Here is a 27,326-nt window from a genome sequence, read left to right as displayed (position 1 = left end):
ACCCTAAACTTTTTAGTCATAAAATGAGCAATTAGTATTCTATTATTAATACCTTCCCAGAACTGGTATTATATAACTCCCAGATAGTTACAATATAACTATCTGAGCAGAACTGTTATCACAAACTACTCCCTCCTTCGAACCCAAAAATTTTAATATTAAAATAAATGACAATGATAAAAAGTTCCCTTTCCTATATTGGACTGTAAAATTTCATAAGAATCCCCCTAAACCACGGTTTATTGCTGGAGTAGCTAAATGTCCAACCCACATTGCTGCTACTGACCTCTTTTTAATTTTAAAGGAAATTGTAAATAAACTTAAAACCTATTGTTCTGGTATTAAAAAGTTTTCGAATTTTAATCCATATTGGAGTGTTAATAATTCACTGCAGGTGATAGATTCTTTAACAATGGTTTCAGCTAAAAGAATTGAGTCTTTCGATTTTGCGACAATTTATACTAATTTATCACTTGATGTAGTGTTAGATAATTTAACAATTGTCATCAAGAAATCTTTCCTCTTATCTAGTAAAAGGTTCTTAAAAATAGACACTTATAATAAAAAAGCTATATGGACAAATTGCTTTAATACCACAGTTAACTTGAGATGTTCCAGCTTGGATATGATTTTTGAGTTATTAGAATTTGTTTTATACAATACTTATATAAGATTTGGTGGTGATTTGTACAAGCAAATCGTGGGAATTCCCATGGGGGGGAATGCCAGCCCATTTATAGCTGACTTGTTTTTAAGTCAACTAGAATATAAATATATGATGGATAAGAATAATCCAAATAATTTAAAACACGTTTTGTCGAATAATAAAAGATATTTAGATGATATTTTGGTCTTATATTGTAAGGATTTCATTGATATTTCCAAAAACATGTATCCATCAGAGCTTACTCTTGAACCTAGTCATGGCGCTGGTCATGAAGATCATTTCTTAGATTTGAATATTAATATTTGTGATAATAATAAATTAAGTTTTAAAATGTATAATAAAACGGATGATTTTGATTTTGAAGTGATTAGTTTCCCATTCCCTGAAAGTATTATACACTCAAATATCACGTATTCGGCGTTTTTCTCACAGTTACTCCGTTATGCAAGGATTTGTAGTAAATATATTGATTTTAAAAATAGATGTAAAATCTTAAGCCAAAAATTGATATCAAGAGGTTTTTCTGCAAATAAATTAACTTGGCAATTTAAAAAATTTAGTTTTCATTATAATGAACTTTTAAATAAATATCAAAAGAATTATCTGGAAATACTTAAAGAAATTTTCAATTAATTTCGGAGGTTCGACAAATGATGATGCAGCGCCATTTATTTTGAATTGTGTTTCTAATAGAGCGGATTTTTTTTAAAAATAGCCACATGGTAAAGATGAATTCTATAATTGTTTAGTTCATTCAATTTTTTATTTTGCAATGTGTTAATATTTGTGATTTGGTAAAATTTATCATATTTAGTTACCTATTGTTGCTAAAAAGAAGGATATATTAACAGGATAAGCTTGTTTTGGTGTTACTTGGTTGTTTTACATTTGCTGTTTTTTTTTTCAATGGCATGTATTTTGGGGGTGATACCTGACACGGGGATGCCACGGATATTCTGTGGTAGCCACAACACTTGGCTGGGTAGAGAATTTAAAGTGGCGAAACCCTATAGGCAAGTGCATTCTCCTGATGAGCCCTTGTGTTGGGTTGTTGCCTCTGAATTAATTGTCTTTATTATTTTTTCTATTGTTTGGTAACTGACGACTTATACTTATTGACGACATGACTGCCTGTCCATGGATTATTCTTTATGGTTGATTGTGTATGGCTATGCTTTTTGACCTATGTGATTGTATGGATGAGTAGGGTTAACGCCTCATTCAAGTGCTGGTCTATAGTAATCACTAATTTAGGAAAACAGTCTTCCTTTTCTCCTTCTGTCTCTCTCTTTTTTTTTTTTCTTTTTATGTGTTTGTGCTGCTGCATTGGTGATTTCTCTTTTCATGATATATATATATATATATATATATATATATATATATATATATATATATATATATATATATATATATATATATATATATATATATATAGAAGAATAGCAATCTCCTTTTTCACTTTGGTTCAACTACAATCTCCTAAGGCCATTTTTACCTTTCATATATCTCCAAAGTTTGATACCATACATCTCTGGGCTGCTTCAATCTATCACATACAGCGCAAATGAGCTTAGAAAGATCGTCAGTATTGTCAAAACGTAATTGGTTTTTCTGCTGTTCGTCAGAGATTTGCTTCCATAAGGATACAATCCAGTCGTCAATGTAATCACCTAAATGAATTGCTCAGGACAATAATGGATACTAATCGCAAGCCTAGGTGAACAAAGCATAAATATTATTTAAGAAGCAATTGACCATTAAGTGAATCAACAAGTGGCTACTCAAGAAGCTTTGAAGACAGACGGCTATAAAAATCAACGTCCACTAACTTGACTAAATAATTAAAAAAACTCAAAATTCCAAGATCAATTTCTCATGTCAGACAGAAATCGACCCATCGACCCATGTGGTTCAAAGTTTTATGGTTAAATTCCACCATTTTTTTCTGTGTACCAAAATATTTATAAGTAAAATTCAGAGGTATTAGAACAAAAAAGACTTTTGATTAATATTTGAGTTCCGCATCTTTAAATTTGATTTCCTCAGCGTTTATAATACACATCTGACACCTTTGAAAGTTTTCACCAGATTCGGTTAAAAGACTTCATGCGAGGGGTTGGTACAACGGTACATAGCTTAGAGATCCCTGATAGGCCTACAACTCTAATTCTCATGGATGCAGTCGTTTTTACAAAACATATGCAGAAAAAATACTGATTTATTTGCATTAAATTTGGTTGTTCAGAACATTTAAAGGCTTGCAGAGGAAAAAATAAAAAAAGTGCAATGTTAAGAATAAATAAACTAGCCAATGTCGCTTCGAGTGTTCTTCCTTTTTTAAGGAGAGAATAACAAGAGAGAAAACCTGCTAAGTCGTGCTGAAGTACTGAAGCAGCAGTAAGAGTAATAAACAAACAGTACTGAAGGCAGGGTAGTCTACTACTTAACAGTCCTAAAGACAGATGAATGTTTTCAATTTTTCCAGGGAATTTAATTGAGGGGGGACAACCCCCTCTTAGATCCACAAAAATACCTCTTTCAGCACTTTAATAAAAAAAAACTCGCCCCATCCCCATATTAATACCCTCCTTCCCCCTCTCCCTCCTACATTCCCGTGAATCAACAATCCCACAACTTCCTATTTGGAATTTTGGATACATTTATGTTGATGACACCAAATTACATGCAACTAAATTTTCAGCCAAGATTTGAGTACAACAAAGGTATGCTGCAACATTGGAATTATTCAATTGTTTCATGGGCCACCTGACAAGGAAGACACCAGGAAACCCCCCTTGGACTAGACTTTTCCGGAAGAACCCTTTCTCATGTAAAACCTGTGGAAGGTGTAGCAATAGTGAGAGACGCACTTCTTCGATTAACCACAGTACTTCAGTCCTTGTCTAAGAGAATTTTGAAAGATTTGTCCTCAAACCGTTTAGGATAAGATCAGAATTATTTTTATTGACAGAAAGAGACTGAACATCAGGCTCCCAAAATTTTAGAAGTACCCTCCCAGGATGTTAAAGTCATCTATAACTTCACTTACCTAAGGTTGATAGTCTGCTCTGATGGTTCACTAAATTTTGATATTACAACCCTTATTTCCAAGGTGTAAGATCTATTCTCTCACTTCTTCAGAAGGATTTGGTATCATCCCTGCATTTTTTGAGCAACTAAGGACCAAATATATAGAATAATGCCTCAGTCGCTAGCATGATAAATAGGCACGTCTGAGACACGATCATTGAAGCCCTTGTTATGCAAAGGATAGACTTACATTGGCAGTAAGATTGACTTGGAACTTCTGAAGTATTGTGTCTTACCAAAGCAGCTCCATTCACAAGGGGCCATCTCCACGCGTTACCTCTGTTGGTAACACTATCTCACGCGTGTTCAGAGCAGGCTCCAAATAGAGTGATCTACGACTGCAATAAAGCCCAGCAGGAATAGACATCACTTAGGGAGGTGTTCTCACGCAAGATAGAACGAGTATGCCAAGAAACAAAAGCTGAATCATGAAATCCACCCTCAAGACGCTCAAATCCTATCAATTTATCATAAAGACTAAAGACAACGAACGATGCATAAACCTCTCTACGTCAGTGGTCTACCATAACAGAAGGAGGGTCAAGCCAGGGTACCACAAAATTGCAGAGGACCCACTAAAGCACAAGACAATAAATGCCTCAAATAATGTTGAAACATCAATCAGTCACTTCATAAAAGCCTGCTGAGCAGGAATTTGAAGCCTAGGAAGTCTCTTTGAATATGAAAAAAGTTCTTTTAATCACCAATTTATGCGTGAAGCTTCGGACCATCTTTGAAGTCTGGAGCTGCAACCTTTACCTTTACTAACCTATGCATCTTCTTAACCTTATCTGTAAAATTAAATGGAAACCAGACTGAAGTATTCTATTCAAAAATATACTGAGACAAGGTATTTAGAATTCTAGAAAAACCAGAGCTAAGAGCTCATATGGCCCTTGTGACGAGGCAAGAGAGCTAAGAGCCAAGAGCTCATATGGTATGAGCTCTAACAAAATTCTAAGAATCATTAGATTGATTTAAAAGGAAAATCAGAGGCTTAATGCCGGTCAGGATTTAAAATAAGAGCTCTGAGTCACGATGTCCTTCTAAATATCAAAATTCATTAAGATCCGATCACCAACTCGTAAGTTATAAATACCTCATTTTTTCTGATTTTTCCTCTCCCTTTAGCCCCCCAGATGGTCGAATCTGGGAAAACGACTTTATCAAGTCAATTTGTGCAGCTCCCTGACACGCCTACCAATTTTCATCGTCCTAGCACGTCCAGAAGCACCAAACTCGCAAAATCACTGAACGCCTCCCCCCAACTCCCCCAAAGAGAGCGAATCCAGTACGGTTACGTCAATCACGTATCAAGGACATTTGCTTATTCTATCCACCAAGCTTCATCCCGATTCCTCCACTCCAAGTGTTTTCCAAGATTTCCCCCTCCAGCTCCCCCCACCATGTCAAAAGATCTGGTCGGGATTTGAAATAAGAGCTCTAAGACATGAATTCCCTCTAAATATCAAATTTCATTAAGATCTGGTCACCCTTTCGTAAGTTACAAATACCTCATTTTTCAAAATTACCCCTCCCCCAACTCCACAAAAGAGAGCAGATCCGGTCTGGTTATGTCAGTCACGTATCTTAGACAGGTTTTTATTCTTCCCATCCAGTTTCATCCTGATATCTCTGCTTTAAGTATTTTCTAAGATTTCGCCCCCCCCCCCGCCAATGACGCTGGATCCGGTTGAAATTTAAAATAAGAGATCTTAGTTGCAAGGTCCTTCTAAATATGAAGTTTCATGAAGATCCGAACACTCCTTCGTAAGTTAAAAATACGTCATTTTTTTTCTAATTTTTCAGAATTAACCCTCCCCCCAACTAATCAAAATGAGCGAATCCGTTCCGGTTATGTCAATCATGTTTCTAGGACTTGTGCTTATTTTTCCCACCAAGTTTCATCCCGATCCCTCCACTCTAAGTGTTTTCCAATATTTTAGATTCCCACCCCCCCAATGTCACCAGATCCGGTCGGGATTTAAAATAACAGCTCTGAGACATGATATCCTTCCAAATATCAAATTTCATTAAAATCCGATCACCCATTCGTAAGTTAAAAATACTTCATTTTTTCTATTTTTTTCCAAATTAACGGACCCCCCCCCCCCAGATGGTCAAATCGGAAAAACAACTATTTCTTATTTAATCTAGTTCGGTCCCTGATACGCCTGCCAAATACCCCTAGCTTACCTGGAAGTGCCTAAAGTAGCAAAACCAGGACCAACAGACAGACCGACAGACTGACAGAATTTGCAACTGCTATATGTCACTTGGTTAATACCCTTCAAAGTTAAAAATTTAAACATGAAAATGTCAAACTTAATGAAATACATTTTCAAAGTTAATAGGTAAAAACTTAAAAGTTAACGAATGCACTGGAAAGAAAATAACAAAGCACTGAACAGCATTTGTTAGCATCATGGAGAGCTTCCATAAGCATAGAAAACCGATTTATAGGCAAAACATTTTAGAAGCATGAACCAAAAGTAAAAATTAAACAAAAAAATCAAACACTCAGGTCTTAAGACAAAAAAAGAAAAAAAGCTCAAAATTACATCCCGCTGATAACCTTATATTAATATTAAATAAAAAAAAACAAGTTTTTTTAACTGAAAATAAGGAGCGACATTAAAACTTAAAAGGCACAGAAATTACTTCGTATATGAAAGAGGCTGCTTCCTCATCAACGCCCCGCTCTTTACGCTAAAGTTTGACTCTTTCTCTCAATTCTTCTTTTTAAAACAGTAAAAAACTTTAACGTAAAGAGCGGGGCGTTGATGAGGAAGCAGCCTCTTTCATATACGAAGTAATTTCTGTGCGTTTTAAGTTTTAATGTCGCTCCTTACTTTCAGTTAAAAAAACTTTTTTTTTTTATTTAATTTCTGAACGTTTTGAATCAATGCATGTTTTGATTTTGGCTCTCCGCAGAGGAATAATCAAAACGAAATTTGCATATTTTTTTTTGGCTCAATGGCTTTCTCATAATTTTGATCGAATGATTTTGAGAAAAAAAGAGCGGGGGACGAAGCCTAGTTGCCCCCCGATTTTTTGGTTAATTAAAAAGGCAACTAGAACTTTTAATTTTTTACGAATCTTTTTATTGGTAAAAGATTTACGTAACTTATAAATTAGCTTACGTAAAGAACTTTTGTATTCTCATGTTTTTATTACATATATGAGGGGATTCGCCCCATCGTCAGTACCTCGCTCTTTACACTAAAGCTTAAATTTTATCCCAATTCATTAAGAATGACCCCCTGAATCACAAAAGCCGTAGAATAAGTAGTTGAAATTACTGAAAATACTTTAGCGTAAAGAGCGAGGTATTAGAAGGAGGTGAGCCCCTCATATGGGTAAAAATTTCTGTTTGTTTTAAGTTTTATTGCTGTTCCTTACTTCCAGCTGAAAAACCTTTTTCACTTTTATTTTTTAATTGTTTTTTTTAAATAATGCTGGTAAATCCTGCTCTCCCTTCATGGAAATTTTCTTCTCCCATTACAAATTCTCGAAGGAAAGTTCCCCCAGCATATCCCCCTCTTCTCAACCCCTCCCCCAAACCAAAAAAATCCTCCTGAAAACGCCTGTATACTTCCCAATAACCATTACTATGTGTAAGCACAGGTCAAAGTTTGTAACTTGTTGCCCCTCCCACGGGGACTGTGGGGGAGTAAGTCGTCCCCAAAGACATAGTTATAAGGTTTTTCGACTACGCTGAATAAAATGGCTATCTCAGAATTTTGATCCGTAGACTTTGGGAAAATAATTAGCGTGGGAGTGGGCCTAGGTACCCTCCAATTTTTTTGGTCACTTAAAAAGGGCACTAGAACTTTTCATTTCCGTTAGAATGAGCCCTCTTGCAACATTCTAGGACAACTGGGTCGATACGATCACCCCTGGGAAAAAAAAAAAAATAAAAAAAAAAAAAATAAAAAAATAAACACGCATCCGTGATCTGCCTTCTGGCAAAAAATGCAAAATTCCACATTTTTGTAGATAGGAGCTCGAAACTTCTACAGTAGGGTTCTCTGATACGCTGAATCTGATGGTGTGATTTTCGTTAAGATTCTATGACTTTTAGGGGGCGTTTACCCCTATTTTCTAAAATAGCGCAAATTTTCTCAGGCTCGTAACTTTTGATGGGTAAGACTAAACTTGATGAAACTTATATATTTAAAACCAGCATTAAAATGCGATTCTTTTGATGTAGCTATTGGTATCAAAATTCCATTTTTTTAGAGTTTCGGTTACTTTTGAGCCTGGTTGCCGTTTACTACAGTTCGTTACCACAAACTGTTTGACAATCGTTACCACGAACTGTTTGACAATTACAATCTAGAAGTTATATGTCCAGATGGCCATTTTCAGTAGACTATATTACTTGAAAAAGATATTCCTTAAAGTCACTTTGTTAAAGAGTGTAACTTAGTTAATGATAATTCTAGTCTCCTATGCTGAATAATTTCATTTTTTGCTGTTCTGTCTAGTTGAAGAGTATAGCTATGAAACTTGCCTTTTTAATAATGGAATTTTCCTAGTTTATATCTCTTTTTATTACTAATTAAGTCTTTTGAGGAGGAAACATTTTTTGCTACTTTTAGGTAATTATCTATAACAAAAAGCTTGGCAATTACTAGTGGTGGCTGTACCCCTTTGTAATTGAATAATTTCTGTTTATGTAGAAAATTTATGATTATTATAGTTCCTGTTTTTCTTAAATTTGTGAATACATTCAAACAGAAAAATTTGTTCTTCTTATTTTTAGCTTTTCTGGAACTGTCATACATGAGCATATTAGAATAATAGAAATAAGAGATGAAAAAATTATAAGAGCATAGGAGAAATATGCATACCATAATCCCTGTATTTCTTCCAGCTTAATGACTCATTCCAACTTTTTGAACCTAAAATCACAAGAAAAACTAAGTCAAATTTTGCATTAACACAAATGGTTCATACACCAGGTAAAAACAATTATACCTGCTTTTTTTATACCATGGGCTCAATCTTGTTAACTCTAATCTGCTCCAATTATCATTGAAATTACTATAAATCTGGAGAAGACAAAGGTTGTACATTCAATTTGACTGCCAAAGCTTCACCTTATAAATATGTATATTTGTAATTTCTATAAATATGTATAGAAATGAGCAAGTTTAATCATTAGTATTGTCTGCCTTGGAAGCCTACTTTTTTCAACTGATAACAACAGACATGCTCTTAAAAATCCTTCCAGAGATCAATGTTGCCCTTCAAAACAAGTATATTTGAAAAAAAAAACTATGGCTACTGTAGTTTTACCTAAGCTTTCTTATATCTCCGCTTGCGAGTCCTGGATTTCAGAGATCAAGGACAGACACAAAACCCTGTATTTTAACCAATACCCTGACATCTTTAAAATCAAATTTTGATGGAAATTAAACAGCATTTGTGAAATAGTGCATAATGTTTTTTGACGTCAGACAATGATACAACAATCTTTGTTAACCTAAATGATTCAATTTGAACATTCAGGCAAATTCTTCAAATGACACTTGCTTGATAATAAGTCAGATTTTTCAAAAGACTCTCTTTAGATTCATCAACAATACAGATTCAAATAATTATTTGACTGTGCTTTCAAAAATGCATGTCTACCTTTTTCTATTATAGTGAATATTTGAGACAGAAATAATATATATATATATATATGTATATATATATATATATATATATATATATATATATATATATATATATATATATATATATATATATATATATATATACATTATGTGCATATATACATTATTTGTGTCTCAAATATTCACTGTAATAGAAAAAGGTGGACATGCACTTTTGAAAACACAGTCATACAATTATTTTTATAAAAATTATAATTTATAAAATAATAAACGCCCGTGAAAATTATAATCTATTTATATCTAAGTAGCAAGAAAAAAAACAAAAAAACTATTGGGTATCTGGTTACCAAAATATTACATCAGCAATGTTTTAGGCACAGCAACCTATATCTAGCTGAAAATTTCAAGGATGAGGGGGGGGGGTGAAACGACCAAAAATTTCGACTTAAGGAGCAGGACAGAGATACAAGCGCCTAACAGATATACAATGCCTTCATGGTTAAGAAGCAAGGTAAAAGGAGAGACACAATGTTTAGCTGGATGACCAAAACAGCATATCTACAATATCCAGGGAACAGCTTAGGTTATCAAGTTGAAACTATCAAGGAGCGTTGGAGGGGGGTGGCGTGCATGAGTATATTATGGTCTCCAGTCTGTATAAATTATTGGCATTATAAGACCCTGTTAAACTTGGTACCAAGATTATCAAAACAGCATATCTGCATTATCTTAGGAGCAGCCTAGATAGGCTGAATTAAAATTTTCCGGTGTTTGAGGGCTAAGGGGACATCGAATTTGAATGAACTGAGAGGAGGGGCAGAGGCTAATCAAAAGAAGCCATGTATCCAGGTTATCAAAATGATATATCTGCAACATCTTGGGAAGAACTTGTAGGGATTGGACTGAAACTTGTAAATGGAAAGGATGACTGAGATTTTCAAATCTTTTGGGAAAGTCTGGCAGCAGCTGGCTTGCAAACCAAATTGGGGGGAAGCCTTGTAAATCTCAGGTGAAATGCTGTCCTCACCAGGAGACTTGTCTTTTGAAGTTCCAGATGGCTTTGATGGTTTCATCAAGGTCTGACAGAGACTTGTTCATGTTGTGAGGCTCTTTTGAGACACATGTTAGAGTGTTTTCCAACTCAACTGGTGCAATCACATTAGATTTAGAAGGTCAATAAAATGTATTTCCCATTGTTCCACTTTTTGCCCACAGTCTGCTATGGTAATCTCTTGTTGATCTTTGATAGTGCTGAAGACACTCAACTTCTTTAAGTATTTGATATGTGTTGTGAGATTCATTCTTCTCTTTGGGGCCACTTTCCTTTTCATATTGACAAAGAAGGGTCTTTGCTCCAAAAAGGGTATGGTTGCTTCCTGCTCTGGAAGCAACCATACCACTTCCTGCTCTTCCTGCCCGCTTTTGTGTTGGAAAAAAGAGTTTGTAACCACAAATTTGTGGTTGTGGTTGTGAGCAAACTAGATGTTTGCTTGCTGTTTTTGCATTCCTGTCTGTATGTGTAGCACCCAATGATGTCATGTACTAATTGTTTAATAGGTCCAACATGGCCATTCCTATCTCTTGCTGCTATGAGCTAGCCTTGCATTTGGCATCTCTTCATTATTTGTTTAAGCTCCATGTAGAATAGGTCTTTCTAGGCTTCAGCAGCCTCACAAGTTGGAGAATATACTGCAATGATAATAATATTGAAAAGTCTACACTTTAAACAGGTGACAGCAATTCTTGGGCTAATAGGGTCCCACACAAGAAGCACATGTTGAGCTGTAGTACTCACCATAAGCCCCACTCTGTGAAGCCGAGAACCTTAGTGTACTTCAGAGTTCAAAAATTGGTATAGTACTTCTCATCTGATTCTGCTATCGATATCTCTTTGAACAGGATACCTCTGATCCTTGTTTCAGAAGGCAAATCATATCTCCCTTATATTTGTACAATTCCTAAGCTATGACTTGTCAGGTTGTCTCTGCTTTCATTGATCTTACATTCTGGAAGAATACTCCAAAAACCTTTTTCATCCAACCGATGTGGACTGTAATGGTTTTCTCATTTATCAGCCTCACCACCATTCATAACAGTGAGGGCACATCACCTAAAGCTGGGAACATCATAGTTAAGATAATTTGCTCATTTATTGGCCTTGCCACCATCCTGATAAGTGAGGACATGCTGCTTAAAGCTGGGGACACCATAATACATGACAAATTCATTTTTCATTTGTAAGTAAAATGGGAATTTCTTTTACTGTAAGCTCCCCAGATTCATGACACCCTGTGTGTGTTAGCATTTGACTGTGCCAGGCATGTGGCTTGTCAAAAGTTCCACTAATCTACCCCTTTGAGGTACAAAACTTGGACTTCCTGTTAATGGTTAAGGATGGAAGAGCTTGACCAATAGCTTGGAGTACCTCACAACCAGGACTGTTTGTCTTCTTTTCAGTCTGTTTGGACCCCTTTGATCCTAGCCTAACCATCTCTGGATTCAAACTGTTCTGTCTTTTTTTTTCTTTGTTGGCAACAGGACACTGAATAATTATAAATAGGTGTTTAAGGCCTTGAATAACAGCTGATTTTCATACCTAATTAGTTTTTGATGCATATTTCCAATTAACATCATTGTCTAAAAACTATAGGCTGTATAAAATAACAAAGTTACCTTTCAAGGCCTCATTAAGGGCTCAAAATAGAACTTGTTGCAGAAGCAATTATTGAATTTGGAAAAGATTATTTGCTTTCTTTCCAGCTAAATTATGTAAATATTTAGCCTACTCTATCAGGCCAGAATTTACCAATAGGCCCACTAAGCCTGGTCCTATGGATGCAAAATGCCAGAGGAACAAATCACTGAGCAATTTTTTTCTTAACAAAACTGGACTGAGGTGTTTTACTGTTAAAGTGCCAGGTGCACTCCACTGCTGTGCAGATCGACATCCCAGAAATTAGAAAGCATGCAAGTGAGCTATTTAGTTTTTATCATAAAAATTCTATAACCATTGATTGTAGAAGAAAGCTTACATTTGAAACCCTTCTTGGTGAAAAACACTGATGAAGAAAAAAAAAATGAGTCTAACTGATGTTAGCAGGGCTTTGCATCATTTTAATGCAGTTGACATATATCTAAACATTGACATTGTCCTAAGAATGGTAGTTCTTCACCCATTGTTGGGTGAAGAACTACTTAGATCTTCAAATAGCCACAATAGATTGACATCATTATCCCAGCTCTCTATTGAGGAAAAGCTGACTCAAGAGATAATGTACAATGACATCATAGACACCTTCACATAAAATAAAGCAAAGAGGAAGGCTTTATCAATTCTCTTTGAAGATAGAAACTCCTACTTACAAAACAATGTATAATACACACATGTATTTATGTGATGCTATCTGACCAATGAATACTTATTTCCAACCAATACCTTGTTTAATTATCTAATTTACTTAATACCCCAATGCACAAATATTTGATTATCAAATAATTATTGTAAGTGATCTTATTTTAGTAGCATCCTGCCAAGCTTGCATGCTTATTGGTTTAGTGTTGGTTTTGTTATGTGCTTATGTTGTTATATTTACAGGCGCTTGGGTCATACTAAAGAGCTAAATCAACTTGAGATTTACAAATTCTACAATTTTGTAATAAAATAAAGATTGTTAATGTTTGATGTATTAAATAAAGATTATTTTCTTAAGGAAAATTTACCATCCCTTCTATAATACAAATATGGAGTGTCAAAAACAGGTGGGCCAGAAGCATCAAAGCTTTAAATCTGGCTCTTTAGTGTATCAACTGCTTGTATTTAGTTTTTTAATATCTGGTTTTGTCCACCATAACAGAAAAGAACTTCATTTCCATAGCCTCCTCAATAATATGGTGCCATATCTTACTTTCCACCATAGAAATAAAGTCATTTTTGTGGTCTGGACTTGAATGATACCTAAGCCTACCTTCTTTCTAGCTTAAGTAATCAGGTTCAATCTATTTGAGATGCAACAATAAGTTAATTCTCCAGAAGCTTTTATTATTTTCACTTCTATCACTTTGACTATACCCATTTTTTGAAAAAAATTTGAATATTTTTTGTTTACACAACTTTTTTTTCACTTGTAGGCTAGGCTATTAGGATAATCGGCTATAAATACTGACTGGGCTCCTGATTTGATACACCTCCTGAAATGAGGGTTAAGACAGCACTAAGAAGATCACTCCTAGTAAATGACACCAGTGGTGTTGAATAGGGATATATTAGTAGCCTACTTTTTTGTCAGGCCTAGGCCTATAGTAGACCTATTGTGTTTGTTTATTTTGAACTGTTTGAAGTCAACAAAAGCAAGTAAAATAGCATCACTGTGCCATCAAATGGTAATTTTTAGTTAGAAAATTAATCAAGCCTGGTAAAAATTTGACACTTGTCTTTGATAAATGAGGACCATTTATTTAGACCTAGCACCTATTCTAGCCTACTTAAAAAAAGGAAAAGCTTCATGTATGAAATTTCTGAGATCTATCTAAATACAAATATTTCTGGTAAAATTCTAGTTAATTGACTTCTTGTTATCTCAGAAAGGGTTTAGGTTAGGAGAATGAAACTTTTAGGGATAAATCTACTGACTAAAGTATGTCCCAGGAAAGTATTTTGAAGCAACTACCTCTACTCCTTCTCCCTCTTGAGGGCCCTGACCTTTGATGACTTTAAACATATGTGTGTTATAAAAATGAAACCTTGCAAAATAGATCTTCTGCTTAATTGAAGTACAACAAAATTGTTTTCAGCTTCACAACTTTGCTCAATCCCAATTTATAAGGTTTTAAAGATATGCAGTTACATTTCCTAAATTTTGGAAAAAAATCATTAATATGGCTCAAAATTCTGCTCAAATAACAGGAATTGCATTTTCATAGCTAAAGGCAGAGAAAAAGCAACTAGTAACTGAAAATTAAGGTAAATGTTGTTTTGTCAAAATTTCAATAGGTATATACATGTCACGTAGGCAAAGTTCTGTGCCCTCTAGAGGGAGAAGAAGTGGAAGTGGGTACTTTAAAATACCTTCCCGGGACATACTTTAGCCTGTAGACTCATCCCTGAAAGTTTCATTTTCCTAACCTAAACCCTTTCTAAGATATCAAGAAGTAAATTAACTAGAATTTTACCATATTTCTAAATGTGAAGAATTAATTTCCTTTGCTCAACAGCATTTCTTTAAAAATGTCAAAAAAAAATAATTCTGAAAAGCAATCGTTTATGCTAGCCTAAGTTAACAAATCAATTTTAGTAAGACTGGTGCAAAGAAAAACTAAGGGAATCACTAAGACAGCGTATAATATTAAAGAGCTAATCAATTATATAAAGGTGAGTAGGATTAACATGTAGGCTATACTGACTTCTAAAGCTCATTTTTTTTAATTTGAAAATGTCGCCTCTATGTTACCTGACAGAAATAGCTAATGCTCTCTATGAAAAAATTCTTCGGCTGCACTAATTTACATAAAATATTGTCTGCAAAGTTCTATTTGAATTGGCTCCAGAATTTTTCGAGTAACTTGGGCCTTAAAAATGGTAAGTCATGCAGTATATCCATTTTATGAATATCACTTGAAAAAATATAGGGTCTCTTTTCAATAGAATGGCTGTTAAATTTATATCCACCTTCCATTCTTACGAAAACAACCTGTGTTACATTGTGTTTCTCAATCCAGCTCTAGGCATAGCCTAGGCCTATAGGCTATTCAACAAGCTTACCCTTGCTGAATCTTGATTTTTAAGGCTTTTAAAGATTATGAACTGAAAAAATATGGTAAGTTTGAAGTTTGCAACATAATTTAGTGGTAAAGATGGAATAATTTACATTACTGACATATGCTACAAATGAGATGAACATAGACCTAGCCTACCACTTGATGGCTTTTTTTATGCCCTTTCTAAATATAATTATTGGTTTACTCAGAAATTCAATTTTAGGCACAGAATGGACCCTTGAAGAGGATACATTTTTTATTATTTTTTGCTTTGTAAAAGAGTTAGGCCTAAAACATTGGTTAAAAAACTTAGGCCTACTATTTGATTTTTGCTAATGTTATGTAATCCACAGGTATTGATTTATTATGCTCCAAGTGAACAAATTTTAGGCCTGGCCGATTAACTAAGTAGGCTACTTAGATAGCTCAGAAACAAACCTATCCCTATAATCATAATTTCATCCTGTTGATTCTTTATTTTGTCACCATCAACTCAATTTCGGCCTATACATAAACCAGTTTCAACCAGATTCATACTAACACAGTTATATAAAGAGATAAATACATTGGTAAAATTCTTATTGAGTGACTTCTTGCTATCTCAGAAAGGGGTATGGTTAGGAAAGTGAAACTTTCAGGGATGGGTCTACAGGCTAAAGTATATCCTGGGAAGGTATTTTAAAGTACCCACCTCCACTCCTCCTTCTAGAGATGCCAGAAATTTGCCTACATGACAGGTCTATACCTATTAAAATTTTGACAAAACGATACCTTAATTTTCAGCATCACTCTTGTTTATACTTGTGTACCTGTAAATTGAATTGACTGATAAAGTCACAAGTCACAACCCAGAAAAGACAGAGGAAATATATAATTCATGCTATATTTGCACATAGGGGGGGGGGGTTAAGGGTAATATATTTTTGAGTTGTAGTTGAAATCTGTTAACTGCAATTATTCTGGATGTACTGAAGTAAGAATTATTGTTCTAAACCCTTTTGTATAGTCAAAATTACAAGGAAAATGTTAATCTTTGAGGGTCCTAAAGGGCTTAACAATGGAATTTTCCAAGTACAACAACTAAAATGTTTAAAAAGAGCATAAAAAGGCATCAAATGGTACAGGCTACTACTTTGTATGTCATTAATGTAAACTGCTCTGTCTTTACCACTTTAGTTAGGATAAAAAATAGATATGAATGATATCCATACTTTTTGTTCATTTCCAATGTTTTTTTGAACAATTTTATTGTAATCACTGAAGCTGAACTGAGTTTCATCAAGTAAAAAAAAAAGCTACTCGTTACCTGACAATATGGAAAACAACAAAGAAAATATGATTAAGGTTATATATGGGACCATAAGAGGGAGGGAAGTATTTTGTGAAATGTGACTAGGAATAGCAAAATAGAGTGAATGCCCAAGAGCTCTTTTTGAGGCCCTGCATGTAGCCCCCTTAATGTTGTAATATAGCATAGGGTTTAGTTCATAATCCAGTGAGCACAGTTTTAGGCCAGGTTTGCTCCTAAGTTTCATTAGTGGTAAGTATAAGTTTTTGGTTTACAAAAATGTTCTTAATTAAAAGAAAGTGAAAAATGTTTGCTAAAAGATGTGCAATTTCACTAAAGTTTATCCAAGTATCATACCAAATTTTTGTCCATTAGATTCAATGCATGAGTCATAGCCTTTTGTGCTTCTGCTCATTGGTGTATTTAGAAAGGGGGAGAAGTCAGGGGATCTGGCCTATCCTATCTTCTCTTAGAATTAGCATAAGAGTCAAATGAAATATGAAACATGGCTTACAATTATTTAGCAATGAAGGTTACAAGAGTTGAAAACCCATCTTGTAACTTAAGGCTATGAAATATTGTTAAGTTTTGATAAAATGCAAGAATATGAATTGGGTTATTTTTTGGTCATGATATGAGAAAAAGGCATCCAAATCCCTGTGTAAAAAAAAAAAATATGATTAGTAGAAAGAGAAGAGGAGATAGGAGGAAGGCCTATGGCTATTTTAAACAGAAAACACAACTAACAGAGCCAGACAAAACACCTAATAGTCACCAGATTGAAAAATCTTCTATTTGGCATTCCTCTAAAAAATATTCAAATTTTTCAGTTCAAAAATTTATAAATTAAATCAAATTTCAAGGTAATTTGCCTAAGACATTAGAACAACTTCTAAGCCAAAACACTAATAATCCGTTTCATGACATTGACCAACATTCAGAAGTCACCTCAGCCACTGCATCCATAATCACCTTGCTTGACATTTGTCTGGAGTCCTCTGATAACTACAGCCAGATTTCTGATGCTTGAAAGCTGGACTTGATGTATAGGCACTGGAAAGCAGGAAAAGATTATGAATTTCCTGAAGTAGTTAACTAGAATGTTGAAGGTGTAGTGACAACACATCATTGTTTTCAAAAGACATGGTTCCAAAGTTATCCATTGTAGGTTTTCAACCCAACCAAAAAGGTGAATTCTATAAACATTGCTTCCTATTTGGAAGATCTGTAAAGACCAGTAAAGGTTCACAACAGGTGCTTGGAAGCCTAGTTTTGAAGCCATATAACCTTAAATATGCTGTCATTGACTTCGAGTTTCATGGTATTTTAGTAGAAAAATGTTTATAAAAAAACAAGAAGGAAAAAGCATTCCATTTGACCAGCAATTGATTTTTGAAGATTGTAAATAGAATATTAAAACCAAAGAAGTGTTAAAACCAATTAGCCAGGATATTCTATTTTGTGGTTTTCATGAACTAGCCCTATGGGGCCTTTGTGAAAAAAAAGTTATCTCCTTGCAAAGAGTTTTGAAAATGAAGAGATATTCACAGTATTGTTGTAATTGATGATGGATTGCAGAGCCACATATTTGTGAGAGCACTTTGAATGATCTTCTAATAGTCCAAAATATACATCTCCTCTAGTGATAAATGATATTGTTGATAGTGTAGGTATTGTCATTTGGAACACAATTTTGAATAGAGCAAATTGCAGTGTTATTTGATATTGGTTGATGAGTTGATGTTAACTTGTGAGTGATGTTACCTCAAAAGAACAGCTTGTTCTTGTTGCCGATTTCTATTATGGCTATCAAATAGATTTTTTTTTATTTCAACACTGTGAATGACTTACCTGGTATAGGTCTTGCAAAGTAAATTATCAGACTCTGAAAATTATCAGTTTAGAAAAATGGAAATTATCAGGAAATTATTAGTTAAATTGTCAGTTTAGATTAGACATGAACAAGTTAGTTGAAATCAGCTTTGATGGAAGTAGTGCCTTGTCCAGTTTGTGCAATAGCAGCCCAGACAGCTGAAAGTGTTGAACTCTGATCACACCAAATCAAGTCCTTTAAATTAATATAGTAAGAATTCTGCTATCTTGCTGTTAGAAAATCTGGAAAAGCCAGAGAATATTGATTTTTTTATGTAAAAAAATAAAATCAGAATTCTGTTGCAAAAGCCAAAAAGAAATAGACAGAATTTCTGTCAACAAGGTAATGACAATTGTTCTTGTATAATCTGAAGCAGTACTTGTAGCTGACTTTTAAAGGTATAAAAACTGCTATTGATGCTATTGTGTAGAAGATTTGGAGAAACTGAGAACAGAATTAGTTGAAAGGCCTTCAAGGAAGCTCCATTATGGAATCTTCTTCTATTACAACAATGCGCTGATGCATTCATCATGTGCTGCAAAGAAGTTTTTAGCCCAAACCAAGTCCCATCTGACTTTTGAAAATGCCTTATTTTTACAGGATGTATCTGTACTTTTTGGCCTTTTTTCTCCTTTCAAGCAATTTGTGGTAAATAACTGTAAGTAAGGAGCAACACAGCTAAATAGTAAGCAAGACTTTAAAAAGTGGAATTTTGATATCAATAGATACATCAAAAGAATTGGCTTATTGTGCTGATTCAAAATCTATAAGATTTGTCAAGTTTAGTTTTACCCATTGAAGGCTATGAGTCTGAGAAGATTTGCCTGATTTTGGAAAAAAAGAGGAAACACTCCCTTAAAGTCAATACATGTTAATGAAAATCACAACACCAGATTTAATATATCAGAGAATCCTACCTTAGAGATTTCAAGCTCCAATCATCAAAAACGTGGAAACCAAAAAGAATGGAGATCCCCTGAAGCCCCTGGGGAAAGGTCCCTATGAAATTTGCCCATTTTATACATATATCATTTGTTATTGGGAAGTATGCATATATTCTTTTAGGTGGGGGAGGATGAATTTTCTGCTTGGTGGATTCTCTAAAGGGATAATTTTCCATTAGAATTGAAATTTTCAGGGGGGAGTGAAGTTTTCAGTGAAACTGCACTAGGGGAATTGCCAGAATACAAAATTCTTTTTATTAATCATACTTTCTCTTTGTTGACTAAATTTTACATGTGGAGATGTTATTTCTAATTTTCTGGGATTCAATTGCCTGGAGCTTCTTCCTTTGGAGAGGAAGCCAGATTTACCAGTGCTATTTAAAGAATGATCAGCAATTAAGTAAGAAAAATAAGTTTTTTCAACTAAAAGTAAGGAACAATGTTTAAACTTGAAACAACATAAATTATTACATAGGCCTATATGAGGATATTAAGTAGGAGGGGGGGTACCTCCCTCATATACATAATAATTTCCATTCGTTTTAAGTTTTAATGCTGCTCTGTACTTTTGGTGGAAAAACTTGTTTTTTTTTTATATTTAATTTATTAAAAGGGTCAGATTTTTTTCATTCTGTTAATGCCTTTGTAAGCTGCTGTTAATTTGAATAAAATTTATAAAAATAAAACATTCCACCTGCTATGCAGAGTATAAAAAATATAGTCAATCTCATAAGGGTTAGAGCCTGGCACATTAATAAAACAAACTACAATACCACTAAGTACAAATAGCAAAAACTAGATAAAAATAGATAGACAGGAACTATAATGATTAAAAAAAAGAATTAAGAGAAAGTGTGACCTTTTAATACTGTTCAATATAATTAGATATGACAAAAAAAAAGTTTAAAATCTTCAGTAAAGACTTAAATCCTCTAAAAATCTGTTAAATCTACTGTGCCTAAGCATCTTAAATCTACGTATCCAAAGACAAGCTGCTCTTCTAAAAAAAAGCCGCAATAAATGGATTCCAATCTGAATATCAGCATTGAAATAATGCCAAAATTCTAGTTTCACCCCAATGTCTTTGTTTCAATAAAATTGGAAGTTTGTTTCAATAATATATATATATATATATATATATATATATATATATATATATATATATATATATATATATATATATATATACATATATATATATATATATATATATATATATATATATATATATATATATATATACATATATATACATATATATATATATATATATATATATACATATATATACATATATAAATATATATACATTTATACATATATATACATTCAACAATCTAGATAGGTCAGAAGTTTTAGAAAATTTGTTAAGAGCCTCAATTCTAGAAGAAAAGAAATCTATGGAGTGATGTCATTTTTATATACATCAATATTGCAACATCAATGTCACACTTCTGTGGAAAAATTGAAGATTTTTGTGCATGGAGAAGTTTACATTAAAGTGCTTAAAGAGCAAAAAAACTGGTATTTAAAAAAAAAAATATTTAAATCTATTTTAACAAGGGATAACACCAATTCAAAAATCTTAAAAAAGACAACAAAAAATTTGAAATTTCGTAAAATCACTCTTAAAAATTGGACTTGGTTTAATAATCAAATATATTTGAGAAGATACGCTATGAAAAGACATTAAATTGCATAAAGAGCAAACAACTGGTAATTGCAATAGTATTTGTATATAATTTAACAAGGGTTTACACAATTCAAAGACCTTAAAAAAGAAAACGAAAAGTTTGAAGCTTAGCAGAAATCATTAGAAAAACAACATTACCGAATTTCTGATACAAGTAAACGCAGCGTCTTTTTATGTCACTTGGTATTAATAAAGTGACATACAGCAATCGCAAATTCTGTCGGTCTGTCTGTCTATCAGTCTGTCGGTCTGTCTATCAGTCTGTCGGTCCTGGTTTTGCTAGTTTAGACACTTCCAGATAAGCTAGGACAATGAAATTTGACAGGTGTATCAGGGACCCAACAACAATAAATTAGAAATAGTCGTCTCCCCGATTCGACCATCATGGGAGTGGTGGGGGGACGGTTAATTTGAAAAAGAATTAGAAAAAACGAGGTATTTTTAACTTACAAACGGGCAATCAGACCTTAAAGAAATTAAATATCTAGAAGGGTATTGTGTCTCAGAGCTCTTATTTTAAATCCTGACCAGATCTTGTGACATTGAGGGAGTTGGAGGGAGAAAAATAAGCACGAGTCCTAGATACATGATTGACATAACTGGAAAGGACCTGCTCTCTTTGGGGGAGTTGGGTTAATTTTGAAAAACTAAAAAAAGCGGTATTTTTAAATTACAAAGGAGTGATTGGATCGTAATAAAATTTCATATTTAGAAGGACCTAGTAACTCGGATCTCTTATTTTAAATCCTGACTGGGTCAAGTGTCTTTTGGGAGAGTTGGGATATATATATATATATATATATATATATATATATATATATATATATATATATATATATATATATATATATATATATATAATATATTGAATGCAAAATTAATAATCACAAGACTTTAGGTAGCCACATCAAGTGATAAAATTGGTATTAAAAAACATTCTAAAACACTTGTTGACTAGTAATCATTTTTTTTTGTTTTTAAATTTCCATTTTAAAAACTAATAATGAAAAACGTGCTCAAAAGGAAAGCTAATTTTCATCAGCGGTATAATTAGGAGGAGCTCAAACAAAGGACTGTAACCTAGAGGACTGTATTTTGTAACTTTCTTGCAGTAAACTTTCTTATTTCTAATGCTTAAATGCGGTGGCGGTTTTTGGCCTTAGCAGGGGGCGGGGCAGTCCCAGTTTTTCTTACAGCTGACAGCTCTTTTTATTTATATTTTTACACTCATGTGGCACACCTTACCCCCCCCCCCCCACCCAGATTGTAGGGCCTTAAACTGCTCTTGCTGAAATGAACTGTTTCTTCTGGTTATTTTATTGGCCTTTGTATTTAACTGCTCTAATGGATTCTAAGTACAATTTAATTCTATTCGAATTCTAAGTTTAAATACCAGCGAGGGCGGGGCAACCCTTCTTGAAGATGGACAATCTGTGAAAGAGTTCAAGAGATTATGTTTTCTAGTTTAAGAGCTGGAGATTCAGAACATCTATTTTACTGGTCATCATCTTTCCCCAGCTACCTTCCATCAGCTCAAGATGACTGTAGATATAAGAAAATTTTAAATATTGGTAATAAGGTTCTCTGATATGTTTAATCAGATGGTGTAATTTTCATTCAAAATCACTCTTTTTTTTTAGATGTTTTGCCCTTTTTTTTAAATTAGCATTTTTTTTGCACCCACAACTTTTGATGGGTAATTTTGAACTTAATGAAATTTACTCTTCTCGAATGATGAAAAAAACTGATTTTTTTCGCATATATTATTCTCTGTTTTGTATAGTTTTTATTGCTTCTAAGCATGAGTCACTCTTTACTCACAGTTCTTTGACATAAACTTTTTGAACAGTTTTTGTAATCATTGCATATTTTCTTGTATAACAGGCCTATTAAAATTGCCAAATTTAGATTTGACATGTTAATATACAATCAGGGACAAAGAAAGAAAACTAGGACCTCTAGGAAAGCAATTCTAGAATTTTGAGATTTCTTTAGGTTTTCCTCCAATATATTGTATTTTCCATATATTTTGCCCATCTTTAAAAATTGTGTCCCATTTTTAGATATATGCCCCTCTAAGAAGAATTTTTACATGTTTCCCCATTTGTAGCTGTGGAATGTTCCACTAAAGAAAAATAAGCTAACGTGTAATCAAGATACATACGAAAAATAAAGATTCTTATAGATTCTTTGATTATATAAGTCGATATTCCATACTCTTTACTATCTCTCACTCGCTTTCCAGTTTTTAAGTACTGCTAAGCAATGAACTAGATGCTGGTGTGAAAATGGAGCTTGATGCTATTTCAAGTAAATTTCAGTATTATTTTATTTATTAAAAAGATTTGACCTGACCATTGATGTTTATGGGTCATTAGTTCAAGCCAAAAATCAGTGAGAGAGAAAGATGGGTTTATTAATATAAATAACAAAACAAAACAAGCAAATGGCCCGAAGCAAAGCTTGTTTGGGCTTACAAACCCAATACACATACAAATAAAAACAATCCGAAAAAGAAGAAGAAAACAAAAAAGAAAAGAAAAGGAAAAGAAAAAAGAAAAGAAAAGAAGAAGAAAAAAATTCAATTACCCTGCATTTCAATCGATATGGAATTACACTTCAAAAAAGACAAAACAAAAAGAAACTAAAACCACTTGACCAGTATTGCCTAAAACAAAGCAAACATCTTGGCTCCACTTGAGGTCCACTCAACTATCAAAACCAAAAATATTAAGGCAAAATAGCTTTAATTCCCGCCGAAATTCAAGAAAACTATGAATTTTTCTCAAAGTCGTAGATAAAACAATTCCATGCATGAGGTCCTAGATGCCGAATAGAAAACTGAGATCTACGGGTAATAGCAAGCGGACGACGAATTATATCGGACTGTCTTGTAGAATGTGTATGAATATCACTTCCTAATTCAAACATACTTTTAAAACATATTGGTAAACAATTTTGAAAATATTTATGTATAGACAGGCTTCGATAAAAAGTAATAAGTCCTTCTAAATGCAAGATTTTGCAATCTATATACCTCTTTTGTGCTGAGTCCTTAAAAGCTACACCACATAACACTCGAAGTGCTTTATTATGCAAAACTCGAATATGATGGAGATGAGAAGGAAATGTAATACCCCAAACATTACCACAATATAGCAGATAAGGATGAATTAAGGAATAATACAGTGTTCTTAAAATATCGCTTGGAAAAATATACTTCAACTTTCTTAAAATGCCTTATAATAAATTTTATTATAATAAATAATAAGAAAAGTGATCTTTATTTTGGTCCAATACTTACCTAGTAAGGTGAAAATGCAATTGCTTCAGTTTTTCCTATTTGAAAAAAAAACTAGTCTAATTCAAACAATAGATGGACACAGTCATGTCCAGAAGGTGTCTCATGCTGTTTTATTCTATTATCATAAGGTCAAAATGCAATTGAGTCTTCTTTGCCCATTCCGCAAAACAGACCTAGCTTAATTACAAAAACAATATATCCAAATTCACAATCTAAAAAGCATCAAGGAGAAAAAAACTATCTGTGTCTCTAATCCTAGTATCGACATTTCTGCCTACATTTTATATCGGTTTTGCAAAATTTTCAGAGGGGGGGTTTAAGGTGTTTGGAGAATGTATTCTTCTTTTGTTTTGATTGTTGGCGTGATCCAGCCTATAGTTCTGTAAAATTCTATTTAGAATGCTTTTGGTCAATATTTGTAATGCTGTGTTCCTATGTTTGAGTGTATGTTGTTGCATTGCTTCGAAATACAGTCGTGACTTTCGTGGATTCATCTTTCAGGCAACATTTCATGAAGATTTTGATGACTTTAATACAAATAGTAAAGAGTGGCAAAAATATGGAGGAGGGTGTATTTCATCATTGTATAATAACCTTGGATCAGACGCTGAGACTTTTGTTCAATGCAAAGATAATAAAGAACAGTATACGAGGTTTTTGCAATGTCACGATGCTTGGTATCCAGTTCCTGAACTGTCTTTTCAAGAAAAGTCCTTGGAAGAAGCTGAACAATACAAGTCTATTGGAAATAGCTATTTTGCCAAAGGTGCGTATGAAGATGCCCTTGGCTTGTATAAACAGAGTATATTAAATGCCCCTAAAAAGTCTGAAACTTTGGCAATTAGCTATGCCAATAGAAGCGCAGTATTTTTCAAATTGGAAAAATTTGAGTATGCCCTGCTGGATATTGAAGCTGCAATAAAAGAAGATTATCCTGAGGATAAACTTGACAAACTTCTATTAAGAAAAGAAATGTGTTTAAAAGTAATTTCAGCAAGGAAACCTATAAAGAAAAGCTTTGATAAGTATGAGGACCCAAAGGTAACTAGAGCAAACTTAATGTGTCCTGCATTAAGTGATAAGGTACAAGTTCAAGTTTCTGAAAAAGCTGGACGGTATCTAATTGCAAAAGAGGATATCCCTGTTGGTGAAATCATTTTAGTGGAAGAACCCTTTGTGCTTGTCCAAATACGAAGCCTTTATCGTATAACTTGCCACTATTGTAGTTCTTTAATTGAAAGAGCAGTCCCGTGTGATCTTTGCGCCAAAATAGCATTTTGTTCCGAGAATTGTAAAAATTCAGCCACATTTCATAGTTACGAATGTCAACTGCTGGATTTACTGTTTGATAGTGGCTTAGGAAAAGATGCGTTCATTGGATTAAGGCTTATGACACGCTATAGCCCAGATCGAGTCATGAATGCCTTAAAAGATGGCGTATATTCGGCCATCTTGGAAGCTGAATATCATCCTGAATTTAAAGAAAGAACAGAGGAAGCAAGAATTGTTATCACCTCAAAGTTTTTAACTGATGTTCTGAAAAAAGTTAATTTTCTCAAAGACAATGATGAAATACATGTTGCACCTCTAATTATGCAGTTCTTAAGGTCCATTCGTTTTAATAAATTGACAGTTGATAAATTTCTAAGCCATGATCCAGAGGAAGAGATGTATGACGTTGCTGTAGGTATGTACAACACGTTCAATCTGATTAATCACTCATGTGACCCAAACGTCTTCAACTATTTTCTACGAAATAATGTGATTTTAGTTGCAAAACGACCTATAAAAGCTGGAGATGAAGTTGCATTTTGTTATGGACCAAGATACCCAGCTGTGCCAAAAGATGAACGGAGAAAGGAACTACAACGCGACTTCCAGTTTTTTTGTGAATGTGCTGTTTGTACGAAAGATCCAGATGTCAAAATAGTTCAAAATCTGAATTTGAAATCCTTCACTCAGAGAAGGCTTTTCTGTTGTCCTTCTTGTTACAAACTTGGACTCCGAATAAAGCAGGACTCAAGGACATCAATATGTAAAGAATGCAATAATAGTATTAATCCAAAGGCATTACTTCATCAGTGTCAGAATCTTATTAAAAAGATTGAAGGGGTGAATACTAGAATTGGGGATGTTTTTGATTTTAAGGATGTGCCAGTCTTGCTTTCTTTAGTTAAAGATTTCGGTGATGTTGCCGGTTGGCCCTCAGAATATGGACTAAAAGCTGAAGAAATAGTGATGTATCTAATCCGGAGACTTGGAAGTAGTCAGGAAATCAGTGCATCTGATATTAATTAAAAATTTTGTGTCTAGAAAGAAAATAATAGATTGAAATGTTTTAATAATGTCTGTATACTATAGTATAAAGGTGTGCATGGCTTTAAACCTAATAAATGGGGAGGGTACTTCTCCAAAGAAGCAGAATTGAAAAACTCCTGAAAAGTGTATTTTTGGGACAATATTTATATAGGGGAAATTAAATATTTTTTGAAGGGGGGGGGGGATTAAATATAGCTTGTATGCCCGAATAGCTTGAGGTCTTTTTCTGTTTTTTTTTTTGAATTTCTTATTACCGAAACCTACTAAAAAATTTTTTGTGTTTTTAGTTGCTTCCGGAATCTATTTGCCAGGATACCTGTAAAAATACTGTAATTTTTTACTTGTCATGGTACTGACTAGTATATTACTGTTTATTTTATAAAAACGTGTGGCTTATTTGCTGATTAATTTTAAGTTATTACATTATGTAGATGTATGAATATATAGTTGTTGAAAGAACATTTTTTTTACATTCGTTCGGCTTTCTTTTTTTTTTCTTTTTTTTTGGCCGAACAAATTTTCTCAACAGACATAACACGTTGTGTTGTTCAAAAGTATATGTTAAATCAATGTCATTTATCAGGAAACTCCGCGTAGAAATTGTACCTCTTTATTGGGATTTATCAGGAAACCTCATCATTCTTGTCATTTATCGGGAAACTCCGCGGAGAAATGATACTTCTTTATTGGGATTTGTCAGGAAACTTCATCATGCTTGTCATTTATCAGAAACTCCGCGTAAAAATTATACCTCTTTATTGGGATTT

At 33.6% G+C, this 27,326-nt stretch overlaps 2 protein-coding genes across 3 annotated transcripts in view; one reads left to right on the top strand and one right to left on the bottom strand.

The window, feature by feature from the left end:
• The window catches only part of LOC136029866 (uncharacterized), a 33,197-nt gene extending 18,356 nt beyond the window's left edge, over positions 1–14,841 (bottom strand). The window contains exons 1-3 of the mRNA XM_065708328.1: positions 14,785–14,841; positions 8,614–8,664; positions 2,163–2,337 (exon numbers count right to left, since the gene is read on the bottom strand). Coding sequence (XP_065564400.1) covers positions 2,163–2,337; positions 8,614–8,664; positions 14,785–14,797 — 239 coding nt within the window. The 5' untranslated portion in view covers positions 14,798–14,841. The remainder of the gene's footprint in view (positions 1–2,162; positions 2,338–8,613; positions 8,665–14,784) is intronic.
• Positions 14,842–14,844: 3 nt separating this feature from the next.
• Positions 14,845–27,326, top strand: part of LOC136029865 (U6 snRNA-associated Sm-like protein LSm4) — a 43,133-nt gene continuing 30,651 nt past the window's right edge. Inside the window, exons 1-2 of one of the 2 annotated variants that reach the window (XM_065708326.1) lie at positions 14,882–14,959; positions 24,742–26,585. In XM_065708326.1, the coding sequence (XP_065564398.1) occupies positions 14,957–14,959; positions 24,742–26,538 (1,800 nt within the window). In that variant the 5' untranslated portion in view covers positions 14,882–14,956 and the 3' untranslated portion in view covers positions 26,539–26,585. Of the gene's footprint in view, positions 14,960–24,741; positions 26,586–27,326 lie in introns of those variants that run through there. The other variant, XM_065708327.1, reaches the window with a different exon arrangement.

The sequence above is a fragment of the Artemia franciscana genome, chromosome 8 (assembly GCF_032884065.1).
Source record: "Artemia franciscana chromosome 8, ASM3288406v1, whole genome shotgun sequence".
Lineage (NCBI taxonomy): Eukaryota > Metazoa > Arthropoda > Branchiopoda > Anostraca > Artemiidae > Artemia > Artemia franciscana.
This window is presented reverse-complemented; position numbering and strand designations above follow the sequence as displayed.